The sequence below is a fragment of the Monodon monoceros genome, unplaced genomic scaffold (genome assembly GCF_005190385.1).
Source record: "Monodon monoceros isolate NGI ecotype Baffin Bay Population unplaced genomic scaffold, NGI_Narwhal_1 Super_Scaffold_6, whole genome shotgun sequence".
In the NCBI taxonomy this organism is placed as follows: Eukaryota; Metazoa; Chordata; class Mammalia; order Artiodactyla; family Monodontidae; genus Monodon; species Monodon monoceros.
Window position 1 is genome coordinate 64,865,083 of NW_021703783.1, and position 17,549 is coordinate 64,882,631.

The window sequence follows — 17,549 nt, forward strand, 5'->3', positions numbered from 1 at the left end:
ATGATAATGATCATTGCTATTTATTACCTCATTTGCCTTTATTTTGATCTTACCATTTGATTCTCTTATTTCTGATAATTCCTAGATCTTTTTTTATACACATCCCTGTTACTTATGAAATCCTAGCTCATTATTGGAAAATATATTTTCCTCCATCAGCCTGCAACTAACAAGTCTTTTACTTACATAGGTTTAAAATTGACAAGATGCTTTTTCCTCACATTCTCTCATAAAAAAGGACTCTTTTGACTTAATTTTCAGTTTTGTGAAAACGGCTCTTCAATTATGAGAGATTTCCCCAATTTCATTGAGCTAGTTAGAGAGAATGGTGAAAGAACCAATAAATAGGAGACACAGTGAATTTATTATACAATTTTTAGAGTAAAGAGCTTGTCCAAATTTTAGAATTTGTGTTTTTGAGAAAGAAACTTGTGGAATGAAAAAGTTTTGTCATAAATGGCTACCAGGGACCTTTAGATTCCTTACTCTCATTTAAGTAAGAACTGACAAAGAAGATGTCAAATGTACCTCCTGACAACAAAACACAAAAATTCTCACTTGTAAATTTATCCTAACTCTACTCGAAGGATGTATACTCTATGCTGAATTCAGTTTAGTAGGTTGGCTGTCAGAGAAGTCTGCTTTTCTCTCAGCCTCTGTATGGTTGGTTTTTTAGTGCATAATTTCTTTTTGTTGGATTTTTCTAGTGTGCACATTTGCGTGTGTGTGTATGTGTTGACCTCACTTTGTTCCAGAATATATTTAGAATAGAAATATTCAGAGTAAATTTTTGATAGGTCAGTTACATGCTTAATGTTTTCTTCTATGACTGGTGGTTCTAAAGTGGATTGCTCAAGGCATTTAGCATGCTGACTGTGAAAGAAATGGTTTTTAACTGTGTGAGATTTGAACTTCACATCTTTCAAGTGTGGAAGCATTAACACTCCAGTAGTGTTAAGCTTTTTATACCACCTGCTTCCCCTATTTTGAGTTCTGGTGATTTTCCTATGATTGCTTCCTTTGGTGCTCTTGAAAATCTGTGTGTCAGCCCTTCAAATATGATACGACTGTATAACTGGATTAGCCATTGATCTGTGTACCTCTACAAGAATATTAACTTCTAATTTTTAAGATAAATCTTTTCACTGCATTTTCATGTTTCATTCGTCAGAAAGGACAAGACCAGGAGAAAGAAAGGATAAGACCAGGGCCAGGAGATTTTAGAAATTCATTTTGTAAGATATGGAGCCAATAAGATAAGGAAATATGAGCTTTGGGCTGCATATCAAAAAGAATAAATATATAAAATGTATGTACACAATTTGCTCCTAAAAGTTCATTTCTCATTATAAAGCTGTAGTGGTTTATTTATTTTTTCTTTTTACCATTCACGCTTGATATAAATTCTACATTATGTACTATGGTTACAGACATTAATTTGCTAGGCGTTACATACACTACAAAGGCCAGCCTCCAGTTCAGCTGCATTAAATAGGTAATATATTTTGTTTAAAGTTTCAATTAAACCCAGGACCAGAAGATACATGGTCCCTATGGGGAGTTTGAACATTTTCATGCCAGTGCTGGGATTGCCTAAGGATCATGCTTAGGTCTAGATGTTGCTTGCTTTCCTGGAAATACGATATGAGACAGTTGATTATATTTCACTGCTATTAAAATCACATGAGCCCACCTGTTACATTAATTCATACTTTTGCCAGTTTAGTGGTAAAGGAAAAGATTGAGACTTAAAAACTTTATTTTTAAATTGAGTTATAAGGAAATGAATATATTCAAAGTAATACCTAATTATATCCTTATTCTCTGATTCCCAAATAATTTCAATATGTTCTGCTTGAAAAATATGTTTTCTGAGGCTTCAATAGAAATAAATGAGAAAAAAAAAGTGTATATTTTACTCTCTTATTGGGCACTATCCACGGAGTGAATCTTTTACTCAGTAATAAATATGGGCTGGATTGTTCTCAGAAGATTAAAGTGATGCTATGTTATACTTGGAAAATTAACTAAATTTCATTCTTAAAAGATGCCAATTTTGATGACATTGAGATGAAATGGACATAATCATGAGGAAGAAGAAAATCTTGTATGAAGGATACAATCTTGAAAATCAATGTCAAGAAAACAATAATTTGTTGCACATATTTAGAATAGGCCAGTAATACAAATGAAGTTAAAAATTAAATACATTACTAATTGTACATACTTTGCTCTGTGTGTATTTATATCGGCTTTTCCTAATAGGTAGGGAAAAGTTGTTTCCTACGTGAAAATCTTATTTAACTCCCGCATGAACTGTTACTTAGTTGTGATTTTATTTACACTGAGTGAAGCTATTGTCATATTCAATTGAATAAAGCATTAAAATAGAACATGCAAAGTTTTGTTCCAGATTACAAGTCTCTTTTTTGCCAACATGTAAATTATGAGTATGGGGTTCTGTGAGCTGTTGTAGAATCTTATTTTTAAGTATTCATTAAAAATAGAATGAATTTTTAAATTTTTGATATATCTTAGTAATTAACATTAATATAAAAATTTATAATATAAAATATATTATTCATTACATATTATAGAGACATATTGCTTGATCCAGGAATACATATGAAATGTAATCCTAAGAAGACGTGTATAAAACTGAAAATGCTTTTATTATTCTATTCTGATGTCTTCCTGCAAATATTTATATCCTATTTCTCTGAATACTATTATTTTCATTAATTCTTTCCAAGCTAGTATAACATTTACTCATTCTTTTTTCTTTTTTCTGGTGTAAGCTTTGGGTTTTTCTAAACACAATTTAGAAATTCCTTGCATATATTTTTAGTATTCCCTAAATATTTCAGTTGTATTAAGCCGTTTTATTTTATTGCATTGTAATTCTCTTGACGACAGTATTATATTTTTTGGGAGCGGATCATCACCTCCAACATACACAGGGACACACAGACACACACACACAGTCTCACTTTCTCTTTTTTTGGAAAATCTGAACATTTTATGGGATTGTCTCCAACATTTGTTGATTGATTGCTCTTAGTGATTTATTTCCTTGAAAACATAAAGGAAATTGATTAGCCTAGAGAACTTCAGGATCCCCAGTTGCAAAAAGAGACATAGTAACATAGGCTCCTGGCTATTTTCCAAGTTAAATTTTGATGGTACATCAGATGTTTCCGGTATATAACACTAGGTATTAGGAACCTTTTTAACTTTCACTGAAGTTTAACCTCTTTCTTCATGATTTGTGTTTTTACTTAATGAAACACATTTTCATTTTTTTCCCCTGCATTTCCTCTCTTTGCTTTAAAACTACCCTTTCTGACTTCAAGGGTTTCCCCTTAAGTTTGGTGCTGTAAGGACTTGCTAAAGAATTATGTATTGAACCTATTCATAACCCTCAGTTTAAGACTTGGATTATATTTCATTTACTTCCAATCACTCCGCCCCAAAGGAAGAAGTTATAATTGTTAAAGTCTGTTGTCAGATACTAAGTAGCCTTCCTAATTTCTGTAATCATTTTAATTTTTGTCTTTGTCTTTGCCTGCTCTGTTCACTACCTCTTAAGGATTTCCAATCAGGACTAATATATCTAAGGTAACTGGACTCTGTCATCTTTATGATACCATAAGGCTGAGGAAGATATTAGGATGGAAATACAAAAGATTCACAAAATTTGACAGCCAATAGTTACAGCAAGTTTATGACATAAATAAATAAAGGCCAGACTCCCTAATGTTTCTATGTTAATGCTAATACCTTGAAGTAAAAAGTGAGAATTAAAATCACAGCAAGTTAAACTCTTGACATAATAGGCTCCTGATGTCATGTGGTTCTGTCCGACCTATAGATTCTAGAAAAAGAAGTTACTTGGAAATTTTTCTTCAGTGACATACTAGGCAAAAATGTAACATCTAAATTCAAGTTGATACATAATGTGATCAATTATTTCTCAGATATTTATCAAGACTCTGTGGAGCCACTTCTGAACTTAGGTTGGAGGACAGATAAAGAGATGAAGTGTTTTCTCTCGGGCTCTACACATCTCATAGTCTAATTTAAGATCAGGAAGATTATAATTGGTGAGGTAAGTCCTATAGATACATTAAAAAGATGGGGGACAGACAGGAGTTGGAATAAATGAAGAATTGAGTATAATTTTAAATAGGAAAAGTCAATTTTGTAAAAACTGCCATCTTTAATTGATCCCTGGATTATAGTTCAATAGCAATAAACATCTCAAAAATTTATCAAAAATTTGACAAAATCATTCTAAAGTTTATCTGGTAGATTTAACAGGAAAATAGAACCAAGAAGGTTTAGAGAAGAATAATGGGTGAGACTTGCTGTACTTGATATTAAAATATTAGTATCAATAGAAGCTACAGTAATTAGAGCAGTGTTGTCCTGGCATAAAAACAGAAAATCTGCCTAGTAGGACAGAATGGAGACCCCAGAAACAGATCAAAATTTACTAAATCTTTATAGATAATAGATGTGGAATTAAATATGATTGAGGGAAGGGAGTTTTTATAAAAGCTGATCTGGGAGAATTGATTAAATGTTTGGAAACAATAAAATTAGATATCTGCCTCACACCATATGGTAAAATGTATTTCATGTAGAATAAATAGCTAATTTTAATAACAAAACTATATAAGTAGAAGAGAATATATGTCCCTATAATGGAGAATAATTCTGTGCAAAATAGATAGTGATTAAACTACAAAGGAAAAGTCAACTTGATTTGCATATGTAAAAATTAAAATAGTCTGAAATGAAAAGCTATTACCATCTTTTGCCTATTATAGGGAAAAGATAAATATCTTAATTAAAGATGGTTTAAAAAATGGTTTAAAACCATTAAACAGTGACCCACAATTTTTAAAAATTGCTGGTTAAAATTTTATTTAAAAAAATTTGTGAAAATATATGCATTTTCATTAGTTCAAGAATTCTATATATGTATTCTAAGATAATAAGATAAAAATTTTTTTAAAAAGGTAATTACAAAGAAGGATGATAATTGCTGAAGTAGGTGTAGTACCTGCAAAAAAATTGGGAGGGGAATTTGAATACACAAAAAATTGATCTTGAATGAGAAAATATAATTTTGGAAAATTTATCATACTTTTTAATATAGTTTTAAAATGCTAGAAGGAACCTAAATATTTAAAACTAGCAAAATATTTTACTTAAAATTGATTTTTTTCAAAATATAAAATAAATTCTGGAAAAACACCAAAACTTTACCAATCACTATGAGTGATGGGATTCATCTGATTAAAATTATTATCTTTCAGATTTTCTACAATGAGTAGATATGTTAGTAATTAGATAATAAATATAAATATTAAAAAAATGAAAGGATTAATCAGGACTTGGGCTAGTCATTCTTGAGTAGATCATCTAGAAAATCCATGAATATGACAGTTCCTTTTTAAACTAACTAGGATATTGTCACTGGTTTATGAAATGACTGTAAATTCCTGGACAGTGATGAATCTACAAATGATCATATAATTTAGGGGATTAAGGAGTTATTTAGTCTTAGCCCCTCATTTTGTGGATGATAAACGAAGGTCTTGTCAAATAACCTGTTTGTCTATAGCCATACAAAGTTTTAATGGAAAAGTAAGAATTAGAAACCCAGACATCTAATTACTCTTTTGGTATATAATTCATAATTCTGTGCTACATCATAATTATAAATAATTTCAACAGGTAGATGGACAAACCAAGTTAATCAATCAATTAATTAAAATGTGTTTATTTCATTTTAAAATTATGTGGCAAAATTAGTTCCTAAGGAAAGAATTAAAAGTAACATATAAAAAAAAATCATAAACTTGAAGATGGGTAAAGTGCTCATTAAAAGAAAAATGACCAGCACAGGAAAACACTACTTATAAAAACCATCAATATAAGACTTCCCTGGTGGCACATTGGTTAAGAATCCGCCTGCCAATGCAGGGGACACGGCTTCAAGCCCTGGTCCAGGAAGATCCCACATGCCGCGGAGCAGCTAAGCCTGTGCGCCACAACTACTGAAGCCCGCACGCCTAAAGCCCGTGCTCTGCAACAAGAGAAGCCACCACAGTGAGAAGACCGCGCACCACAACGAAGAGTAGACCCCGCTCACCGCAACTAGAGAAAGCCCGCGCACAGCAACGAAGACCCGATGCAGCCAAAATAAAGAAAACAAAAGAAACCTGATATCTTAAATGGAATAGAAGCATTTCTTAAAAATGGAATGATTACGTTAGTGACCAGCCAAGTCCTTAAGCTGGGAGAGTTTAGAAATTAGACAGATTACCATAGAATGCCTGACCTTCAGGCAAAGTATCCTAAAACACTTGCAATATTGACAATCAGATGCTTTCACCATATCAGCAGCAGAAAGCCTGCTAGAAATCATGTAGGGCTATTTTCTGAATGCGCCTATTCTTTACAGGCCAGAAAAACGCTATAACCTACGTGAGCCCTTTTACAAAGTTAGCATTTCTCCCCAGTGTGCTGGTGTCACTGTATTTTACAAACATTCTTCTGAAACTTTTAGAACTTCTCAACTTACAGCTAGGCACATGCAATTCAGTGTTGTTCACACCTTTTGCACTCATGTTCCATTGTTCACTGTGATTTTGCTCATGACCACTTACCATCTGTTTTATTATTTACTTGATAATTTTCTTCATTCTAAAACATATCTATGAAATCACATTTTTAAACACAGATTAAATGTAATTTATGAGTACTAAATTTAAAAAAATTTTTTGTGTTTCATGTGCACCTGAAAATCAAACTTTGGAAAATACTGATAAATATATTTCTCTCAGAAGATTGTAAGTACCATGAAGGCAGGAATGAATGATACCTCATTAGCCTTTAGGTTTACCATCATATGCATTATCCATGTTGGCTAACCTAAATTGATATGAAAGATATGCATTTAAGAAATTTTTTTTTTTTGCCTGAGACATGTGGCATGCGGGATCTTAGTTCCCTGACCAGGGATCGAACCTCTGCCCCCTGCATTGGGAGCGTGGAGTCTTAACCACTGGACCACCAGGGAAGTCCCTATTTAAGCATTTTTAAAAAGAGATTTAACAATTACTGTAAGAATTGAGAAAGGGGTGATTACTTTTGGTACATGTGGTCAAAAAAATTTTAAGTTGGGGAGGAGGGATAGATTGGGAGTTTGGGATTGACATGTACACATTGCTTTATTTAAAATAGATAACCAACAAGGACCTACTGTATAGCACAGGGAACTCTGCGCAATATTCTGTAATAACCTAAATGGGAAAAGAATTCAAAAAAGAATAGATACATGTATATGTATAACTGAATCACTTTGCTGTACACCTGAAACTAACACAACATTGTTAATCAACTATACTCCAATATCAAATAAAAATTAGGGCTTCCCTGGTGGCGCAGTGGTTGAGAGTACGCCTGCCGATGCAGGGGACACAGGTTCGTGCCCCAGTCCAGGAAGATCCCACATGCCGCGGAGCGGCTGGGCCCGTGAGCCATGGCTGCTGAGCCTGCACGTCTGGAGCCTGTGCTCCGCAACGGGAGAGGCCACAACAGTGAGAGGCCCGCGTACCGCAAAAAAAACTAAAAAATTTTAAAAAATAGGGAATTTGGAGGGTGGAGGAATTGCATAAGGTGGTCAAAAGATACAAACCTCCAGTTATAAGACAAAGACGTACTAGGGATGTAATGTACAACATGATGACTGTAGTTTACACTGCTATATGATGTATTTGATTAGGGAGTACATCCTCAAAGTTCTCATAACAGGGAAAAAAGCATTATTTTGTATCCATCTGACATGATGGGTATTAACTAACCTTACTGTGGTAATCATTTCACAATATATATGTCAAGTCATAATGCTGTACACCTTAAACTTTTACAGTGCTGTATGCCACTTATATATCTAAATGAAGCTGAAAAAAAATAGGGAATCTAAACTGAATCTTAACATAGAAATATATTCTCTTGAGCAAGGACAGGAGAAACAAAAGGTAACACTGGCATATAGGGGTAGTATGTACCCCTACATGCTCTATTCTTTATCTGGTAGCTGGAGCTGTCCAGTAACTTGAAACATGAAAATTAGTGAGATCTGGACTCTTACATCATCAATAATCCAGCTTTCTTTCCTTTAAGGAGTTAGTCTTTGCCTGGATTATTTAGATTCAGGGCTTTTTAGGGAGGAAGAGTGACATTATTTGTTCTACATCTGAAACTGGTTTATATCTGCCCGAAGCCAGCCTGGAGACATCGAAATCCCTTTTGTCTGTGAGTGAATTGGAAATAAATCTGGGTGATGAACCTGATCACTACATCATCACACTGCAGATCTTTGAATTCTTACGAAAGTACCTCTATTATGTCATTTTTGTGTGTGTGTATGTAGGGTGAGAAAGAAAAATAGTCATCATTGCTTCTTTCCTCCTGGGTAGTATAAACATTTTTTTTCTATTATTGTAAGTTAAGAAGAATTATAGTACCAGAGAAGATGACTTAACTCTCCTCCCTCTACCCCATTCCCGATCAAGTATCTTCATTCCCTTTCTTATTGAATTTACTGAACTTTCTTTTCCTGTGGCCATTTCCTTAATGGAATTTTTATGATTTTAATATTTTAATCAAGCTTGAAGGATTACATGTATACCATTCTCTCCTAACTGAATCCACTGATGGCACTTTTTGCAGTTATTTTATCCCTTCTCTAATTATTTTTTTATAGTATTTGGACAGAGTGGAATAGTAGAAAGAAAAAGAGAGAATTCAATCTGAATCCTGAACCTGTCATTTGCTTGTTTTTGAACACTGAGCAAGTTGGTTAAGCTCAATAACCCATAGTCACTTCGTTTGTAAGATGAGACCAATACTAATTAGAGTGTAGGAATAATGTAAAAAGTATAAAGATAATGGGGGGGGGAGTGGGATGGAGGCCCAAGAGAGAGGGGATATATGTATACATATAGCTGATTCACTTCATTGTACAGCAGAAACTAACACAACACTGTAAAGCAACTATACTCCAAAAAATGTATATATATAATACTTTAGTAGGTATTCAATAAGTAATAAACTTTATATAGTAGGTAGCTTGATGCATTGGCAAAAAGTATGGGCTTTCGAGGCATTCACACCTTTTAAGATAGGATTGTTAACTGTTCAAGTGACTTATTATTCCTGTACCTTCCTCCACATTCACAAATGAGTGTTCTAACCCCTTGTATGAATTAGAAATGAGAAATATGAGACTCCTACCTTGGCAGTGCCAGGTAAATAACAAGTACTTGGGCTTGTATTGTTTGTTGCCTGAATCTTTATTGAGTTGCCTTTTAAACACATTTAAATTCATCCATGATCATTTTCTTGCATTTTAGGTTTTGCATCTTGATTTTATTACCACTTTTATGGGCTGTTTTGTGTTAAGGTTAACCTTAGGACTAAAGTACATCTTATATGCTACATATTTCCATCTTAATAATTGAATAAAGTATGAGGCAGAAACGTTTTTAAAGGTCAACCATGGATTATTATTGCTCTTCCTTATTCCTTTAATTCAATAGAGAAGCCCAAGGCAAAGTGAAATGAACTTGATGGCCAGTGTATCATAAGCTAGAAAACAATTTTCCGTGAGTGAGGCAGAGTATAATTTTCACCTGAGCTGGAGACTTGGAAAGTTTGTGATTGTTCACTACCAACAGGTTAGCAATGCACTGAGGTCAGCTCGTCCTGGGTTTGAATTGCAGTTTTACCACGTTCTACATTTAGTGTTTCAGTTTTACCACGTTCTACATTTAGTCACAAAGTGTTTGATTTAGCCACTGTGCTTTTCAATTTTCTTATCTGTAAAATCCAGGTAATTAAGGATGTTCCGTAATTAAAAAAATGAGATACATAAGCAACTAATGTAGAGATTGAAAATATGTTTCATCTCATAAACCTAATTTGAAAAGTTAGTACTGGCTGAATGAGGGTGATGCGTTAAGGCCCCTTGTGGGGCTAAGTGAGAAAACATTCTGTGTGCCCAAAGGTATAGAGTGGGAGGAGTGGCTGCATGTAAGTCAGACATTTGCTCCCTATAGCTTGCTACCCTATTTTGTAATAAACATTCAATGAATGTTATTGTCAGTGTTATTACTGAGATGCACTGAATGGTTACATGAAGTTTTTCTAAGTTGTAATGAACAGTACCTAAGTAAGCTAGTTATTTACATTTTTCATATACTTGCCAAGATGCATTATGGCATTATATTTCTTATTTGTGGTCCTTTGGTATTTCCCCACCTCACAAGCTTTACAACTTAATAAGTTGCTTATGAGTTCTTACTGAACAAAATAGTTCAACCTAAGTAGTTAGCAAATTAATAATATTTCACTTCAAAATGGGTTTTAATCATGATAGATTTCTGACTTGGAAAAAAATAGTGCACTTTCTGAAATGATTTTTAAAAAATCAGACACTTAAATATAAAGATATGAATCTCGAAAGCACTCTGGAATTGGGGTTCTCATGCACTCTCTTTCTGTACAGGCAGCTTACCTGTTACTATTCTACAAGTTAGTTGAATTTTTAATGAATGAAAAGTAGAAGCCATATTAAATGCAATGATTGTAGAACTTCTAAAAAGTGATCTATGAGCACTTGAAGACCCAAAGTAGAATTTCAGGTGAATTCCAAACAGAACCTATAATGCAGACCCATCTTTCAGCTCTAACTCTGAAATTAGTATGTGTTTTCTTCTGGCTTTAGTTTCCCTTTTAGAGATAAATAGTTGGATTTGGTTTATCATTAATTGCTTTACAATTTTTAATATTCAGGATTGTGCATCTTTTCTGTTATATAAATCATATCTAGTATCGTTTTAGTATGAAGAAGTGGTTCACTCTCCCTAAGGAAAATTACTATTTGTTTTGTTTGGAAATATTTATTAGTTCAACATGCCAAAAAGAAAATTTATGACATTGTTTCACTTATTAGGAGATATTATAATTAAAAAATATAATTATCGCAGAAACGTAAAAAAATTTTTAAATCCATGCCTAATCCTACCACTCTAACAACTATGAATATTTTGTATATTTTATTCTAGTTTTTGGTCTTTGCTTCAGGATTTCTTGCATCTCACCCTGAGCATTTGATTAAATCTAACCAAATTCTTCTTAAATGCGAACACATTTTAAGCTTTAGGAAAAAAATATTATTTTGAGCTATCATTTTTATGATAATATAGTTTAGTGACTTTTCTCAGAACTAGAAGCACATAGATGTGTGTGAGTGGTACCTACATTTTTGTGCATGTTACATATAATTTGTCACCAATATTTTTACTAACCGGTCAAGCAAAGGGCACTCAAAAGGTCAGGAGACGCAAATCAATTCAATTCATCAGACATATTTCTATTGACAATGCTGTGCTAATGCAAAAAGAATTTGATTAAAATAAAAGGAAGCTAGCTCTTCCTTTGAAGCAAAGATGTACAACCAGTGTGGGTAACACATTTAGGAAAAGCCTCTGATTATTCCTCTAAATGGAAAAAGCCATCATAATTATGATTAGTTAAGCTATAAAAGTGTGCTTGAAAAATAATGCAGGTCACCAGTCTGTTGGTGGTCTCAGAAATTAAGTAGCTTCAACATTTGCAGTGTTTATTATAACTATAATATTTAACTTAAATACACAAATCATCTTAAAATATACTTTTACCATCAGGTGAATATTCTTCCATACTATGAGCATGGAAGGGAGAGAGGGATGATAATAAGCGGGCAACTGATACACTTTTGGCTTTATTTCCAATTTTTTTCTCTTGCTTGGCTGTTAGTGAAATGCTGTTTGGTGGGCAAAGTTTGTGTAATTTGAAAGTAACAGCTGATGGCTGAAAGGCCTTAGACTAGCTTTGCACATGGTGATGGGCGTGCTAAATAACTGTCATATATTCACTGGATTTTCCAAAGGAAACTGGTAAATTTTATTTACTCGTTAAAATACAAAATGCAAATAATTTCTGAAAAAAACTAAAATCTAGCACCAATGCTTAAACCCAAATATTTTTAACTCCTTCATTTAATCTTACTTTTCTCAACAAGGTTGTCAACCTTAGAGGGTAGGACCTTGAACTTCTGTTGTCTAGGTCCTGCATAATACTCTCCAATTAGTAGTTATTCTGTAAATACTTGAGTGTCTGAAGGAATGAATGAATGTGAATAAAAAAGAACAAATGATTGTACATAAGAAAGACCCAACCTTAAAAATAAAAAAAGAAATGATGACAAAGCACATATTCTTGGGAGTTAGATGTTTCTAAGTTAAAAAAAAAAAAAATCAAAAAAAAAAGTCAAACCTTTATCATGTACTACATTTTTGACTTTTAGGCATTTCACTTAATTTCTCCAAACACAAGTTTTCTCATCTGTGAAATAGACATGATGGTGACTTTTGGGGAATCAAATGAGGTAACGGATGAGAGTACTTGCCACAGAATCTGAAAATGTGTGGAATATAAACAGGATGATGTGATCTGTTGCAAATGTTCTTGGAAAGCTGTATCCTCATACTGATTTTCATGATTCTCTTGCCAGGTGAAGCATACATGCGACTAAGCAAGCTCCCTGAAGCAGAGCATTGGTATATGGAATCACTGAGATCCAAGACCGACCACATCCCTGCTCATCTCACCTATGGGAAACTGCTTGCTCTAACAGTGAGTAGCTCCCTTTCTCACCCTTTAGAAACTGGTTCTGCCTGTGCAGACTGAGGCAGATAGGGTTTGAGGTACTGGTTCCTGGCCAGTTAACCCAGATTGTTAGGATTTAATGATGATAATACTAAGTTAGAACTCTGTACAGAAAAATATAGAAAAATGCATTCCTTTGGTTATGGGGTTTGCCATAGATAAAATATGATATGTATCCTTGATGTAACTTAATTGAAATGTATAAATGGAGAACTCCAAATGTGTGATTATATAATGAACTTGTCAAAATAACAATATTTCTTTAACGACTATGTTCTCCAAGCCAGTGTTAACCCCAGATTGGCTATAATGTGGAATTAAGTCTGATTCTTTCCAAAAAGCCAGCATTATATAAGATAACTGCGTGTGTGTCCATCACTGTCACCTAGAATTCCTACTAATTGGAAATCATTCTGTAAGAGAAGTGGAGCCATCATTTGGCCACCCACTATGTGACAAGCTCTCTTGGCCACATTTCTGTGAAAGTGATATTATTCGAAGCATAAGAAATTGTTGATATTCTACCTTTGTGACTTACAAAAACTGTAATTTTATGTGCCTCAAAGCAATGTTAATGTTTTTATTTTATACAATCAGGGATTGTTCAAAATATTTAAGTAACCTTTCACCCAGCTAATAAATGGTACAACTAGCCTCAATCCTAATATGAATCTCTTATCTGTGTTATTTTAGTTATATCCCTTAATCTGTCTCCAATATTACTAAAAATAAATGAACACTAGCAAAACGTAGAGCAAATGGTCAGGAAAGTGATTGCTAAGTGAATTCGTAGAAGCGTGTCTTATAATTATTTTAAAATAATAACATTTTTATTTCCCGCAGAAGATGATAAGCTAAACACTTAAAAGTATTATGTATCCATTCTAAGATACCACTAAAATGTTACTAAAGAGATTATATAGGCAGACTAAGTAACCAGAAAACATCCCACTAAAAAATAATCTAAATATGCCTAATGAACTACAACAGATATGCTCTTAATGCATGGCTGAGCTCAAGGTGTAGAAAGAGAATTTCCCAGGGGTGGAAATGAAGCAATAACTAAACACCGGAACAATAAACAGTAGGCTGTTCCTACAGCTGATTTGGGATAGTTTACCAGTTGCAACAACCCATGGGAAGGAGCTTACTGTTTGTTTTCCTTCTTGTTGGAATAAGAGACAAAACCTTGGACCAACAGAAAGCCAGGAATTAGATGCCTAAATAAAGCAGGAAAGTTCATATCCTCAGTGAAAGGATAATGTAGAAAAAGTTCACATACTGATACAAGAGGGCAGCATGAAAGTTTGTCTATCTCAGCATGGAATCTGAAATCTTTGCAGAGAATTTGTCACTATCATCCTCCCTTTACCAGGCTTTGGGTTTTCGAATTTACTTTGCTTGAATGATCAGGGAATTCCTAGGCCAAGAAATTAAAGTCAGTCCACTAAAATCTCTAGCTGAAGACGTTACTGAAGGTGTCCTCTGAAAGAACACAGTTAAATCTAGAAGGAGTTACTAAGTGGGGAGCAAAAAGACTGGTGAACAAAGAAATGGTGATTATGTGGGTAAATCAGAATAAACTTCTACTCAATAAAACTATTGAGAAGGAATAACCTCACAGGAACAATCAGAATGGGAGGGGAGATGAAATTTAAGCTGATTTTTGGAAGTCAGAAAGTAGAAAGAGGTATTACAACTGATTCGTCAGAACAGAGTAAACTATCATCTAAAGGGAGTTTGGAACGGGATAACAATGAGAAGAAAGCTGGAGAGACTCAAGATGTGGCGGGAGCTGGCACAGAAGAGAGTGAGTTAAGGAGTATAAAATAGGGTAATCAGTTCTAACTTACATATGTGGCAGTCAAGTTTCTCCCCATGTGCACAGTGCTAGCCAGCAGGCACTCACCTCCAAGTGCGGAAGGGATGCTCACAGTGGTGGAGCAGTTGGGTGAGAGAGCTCCATGACTCAGGAACAGCTTGCCCAGTCAAAGGTGGAATGCAGAGGGGACTGAAAAGAGGATTGACTGAATGTTTTCCAGTGGAATACTCAGGTTGTCAGTACCGCTCCCCTGCCACCCACAGAACACAAGCTACACAAAGTTCATTACCCCTCAGCAACGCATATACACACACCTCCCCTCCCAAGAAATGGTTGCATTTTTATCTGGAGAAACTGAATCACTGTAGGGAAAAGATTTCCATATACCTACCTTTGGAGGTCCCTGAAAATGAGTAGCTCCCAAACCAGACAAACAAAAGTGACTCCAGCCTAGAAAGCATACTTATGCCTAAGGAGTTCATTCAGCTTTTATTACTTTTAAATAACAATGGGCAACCAAGGACCATCAGTCATATTAGGAGAGCCTCAAATGTAAAAGATTGGAACTGAAACAAATGATTAGCAAAAGGAAACTGAAGGAAACAAAAGAAAAAAAAATCCTTAGAGATGGTAATATAGCATTTTGTGAAGTGCAGGATGCCGTAAAAAATAAATAATGAAAAAACAAGAAAGAGCTTTTGGAAGTTAAAAAAAAATGATGGCAAAACAATTTTCATTTGAAGTTTAAGAAAATAAAGGTGAGTAAATGTTTTCATACCTAAACATAAAGATGAAGAAAAAATATATGAAAGAAGAAATTATGAAATAAATTAATATGGGGGCTCCAAAAAAGAAAGAACAGAGTAAGGGAAAGAACATTACTTAGAATTGGAGGGTACAAGTTGCCGTTTTGGCTATCTATAGGATCATAATGTCTAGTTTAATCAGTTAGAAAAAAATTATTTTATCTTATGAAAACCTGTTCCATTTCCTATTCTGATAGACTGATAATTCACACAGCTCCATATAAAAATGGAATTCATATATAACTTGGGCCTCAACTACTGTATTTGAGATGACCTTACAGAATTCAAATGGAAACATTTTTAATTAGATTGAGAAATGGCCGCCTTCAAAGAATCTAAAAGTTTCAAATGCCTGATTTACCTCCCTGCCAAAAAAATCATTTAGAAAAAAAAAAAAAACCGAATGCTTAAATGTACTTAATTCTGAATATACCTAGATTGTGACACTAGTTTGGATATAGAAACTACGTGTCTTTTAAAATTTTTTTTCCTTCTTCTTTACACGCCTGAATTATTTAAGTTTCCTGTACCAAAAATAAGGTTTTCCAGGCTGCTTTATTTTTCAGAAGGTATTTTTAAAAACAAGATTTAACAGTTTTAATTTACTGAAACATATGGAAGGAAGGGAAGGAAAGACATGTATTACAATCAAATTTTAATCCCTCCCCCCCCCCCAATCAAGAGAACTTTCATAGCTTCCGACTTGCTGATTAGATGAAATACAAATCCTATTATGGAATGGCTTAAACTCAAAGTGCCAAAAACTCCACAACCATCCTTAACAGTCTCTTTTTGAATTATGAGATTTGGCAAATTTCTGATCCCAGTGGATTGCTTTTGTCTAATTTTGGGTTTCTTGGCCTGATAATATGCCATTGACTTAACGTGGAATTGGCAAGGTAGAAAACGCCACACATTTGACTTCTGAACGCTTTAAATATAAAATATTATAAAATGGAATTGGCTATTACTCTCAAGGGAAGAAGAATAGAAATGGAATTGTGTTTTTACTGTTCCATCGAAACTGACCAAAGGCAAAATATGTAAAACTGACACGCAACAAAATTAGACTTAGACTATAGAGTAGGACTTCATATAAAGAATTATATTTTTCTGAGACAAATTAGACAAAAAATTGATTATTGGTGCTTTTATTATAGCCAGTGGAATGATTCACTCAAAGCATTTTTGTACGAAATTTTCTTTAAGAATTTGTAGTATTTATAGTATTTAGAAAACTTCAAAAAGATTTGGAATTTCCCAGAATGCTCTGACAAATTCCATAGATCAAATCCTTTTTTATTTCTTTGGCAAAAATGTCCCTTTCCTCTCTCTACCTGTTCAAATTTTATTTCCTCTGTGAAGTCTTGCCTGAGTCTTTCAAGCAATTATTTTTTTCCTTTCTCTGTGCTTCCACGGCACTGGTTTCAGTATCTCTATAATAGCAGATTTTAGATTGAATGGCAGACATAAATCTATGTCTTTTGACCCTGGACATGGGACAGGGACTAAGTCTTAACTTTTCTTTTTATATCTTTAGTATATGGCTTTCAGTATCTTGATAACTATCCCTGTACCCTCCTTTTGCATTTCCCTTGTTAAGTTACATAAGGGCTGGGCATAGGTCATTTTTCCCCCCCAGTTTTATTTAGATATAATTGACATATAGTACTGTATAAGTGAAAGGTATACAGGGTGCCTGACTTTTGAATATTTCTGTTTCCCTAGCCTGATTCTCATGTCCTCATTAGTCCCTTCATTTTGTCAACACATGTATTGAGATTTGTTAATCCATGCTAGGCATCACTCTAATTCCCAATGATATATACTGAATAAATGAATGAGAGTGGCATGATTGTAGAGTGGATACAGTGTAACCTTCTAAGACCCTGGAAGGGGAGGTGGTCACAAGAGGATTGTACATCTTTTGAGTGCCTGTGATTGATATATGTTATTTCATGAAGCTTTACAACGAGTATTGTCCTCTTTTTATAAATGAGGAAACTGAACTTCAAAGATGTAAGGAATGTCCCCAAGAAATAAGCTACTAAATAGTAGAACTGGATACGTCCTCAAGGATTTCTGAATTAGCATCATTAATTTTCATTCTATATTAAATAATTTTGTGTGGA

At 34.0% G+C, this 17,549-nt stretch overlaps 1 protein-coding gene across 5 annotated transcripts in view; it reads left to right on the plus strand.

Moving 5' to 3' along the window:
- TMTC2 (transmembrane and tetratricopeptide repeat containing 2) overlaps positions 1-17,549 on the plus strand; it is an 842,237-nt gene that overhangs the window by 268,012 nt on the left and 556,676 nt on the right. For all 5 annotated transcript variants that reach the window (XR_003791067.1, XR_003791066.1, XR_003791068.1 and 2 more), the window contains one exon: positions 12,635-12,756. Coding sequence is in view for 2 of the 5 variants with exons in the window: in XM_029204988.1 (XP_029060821.1) it covers positions 12,635-12,756 (122 nt within the window). In the remaining 3 variants the exon portion in view is untranslated. The remainder of the gene's footprint in view (positions 1-12,634; positions 12,757-17,549) is intronic.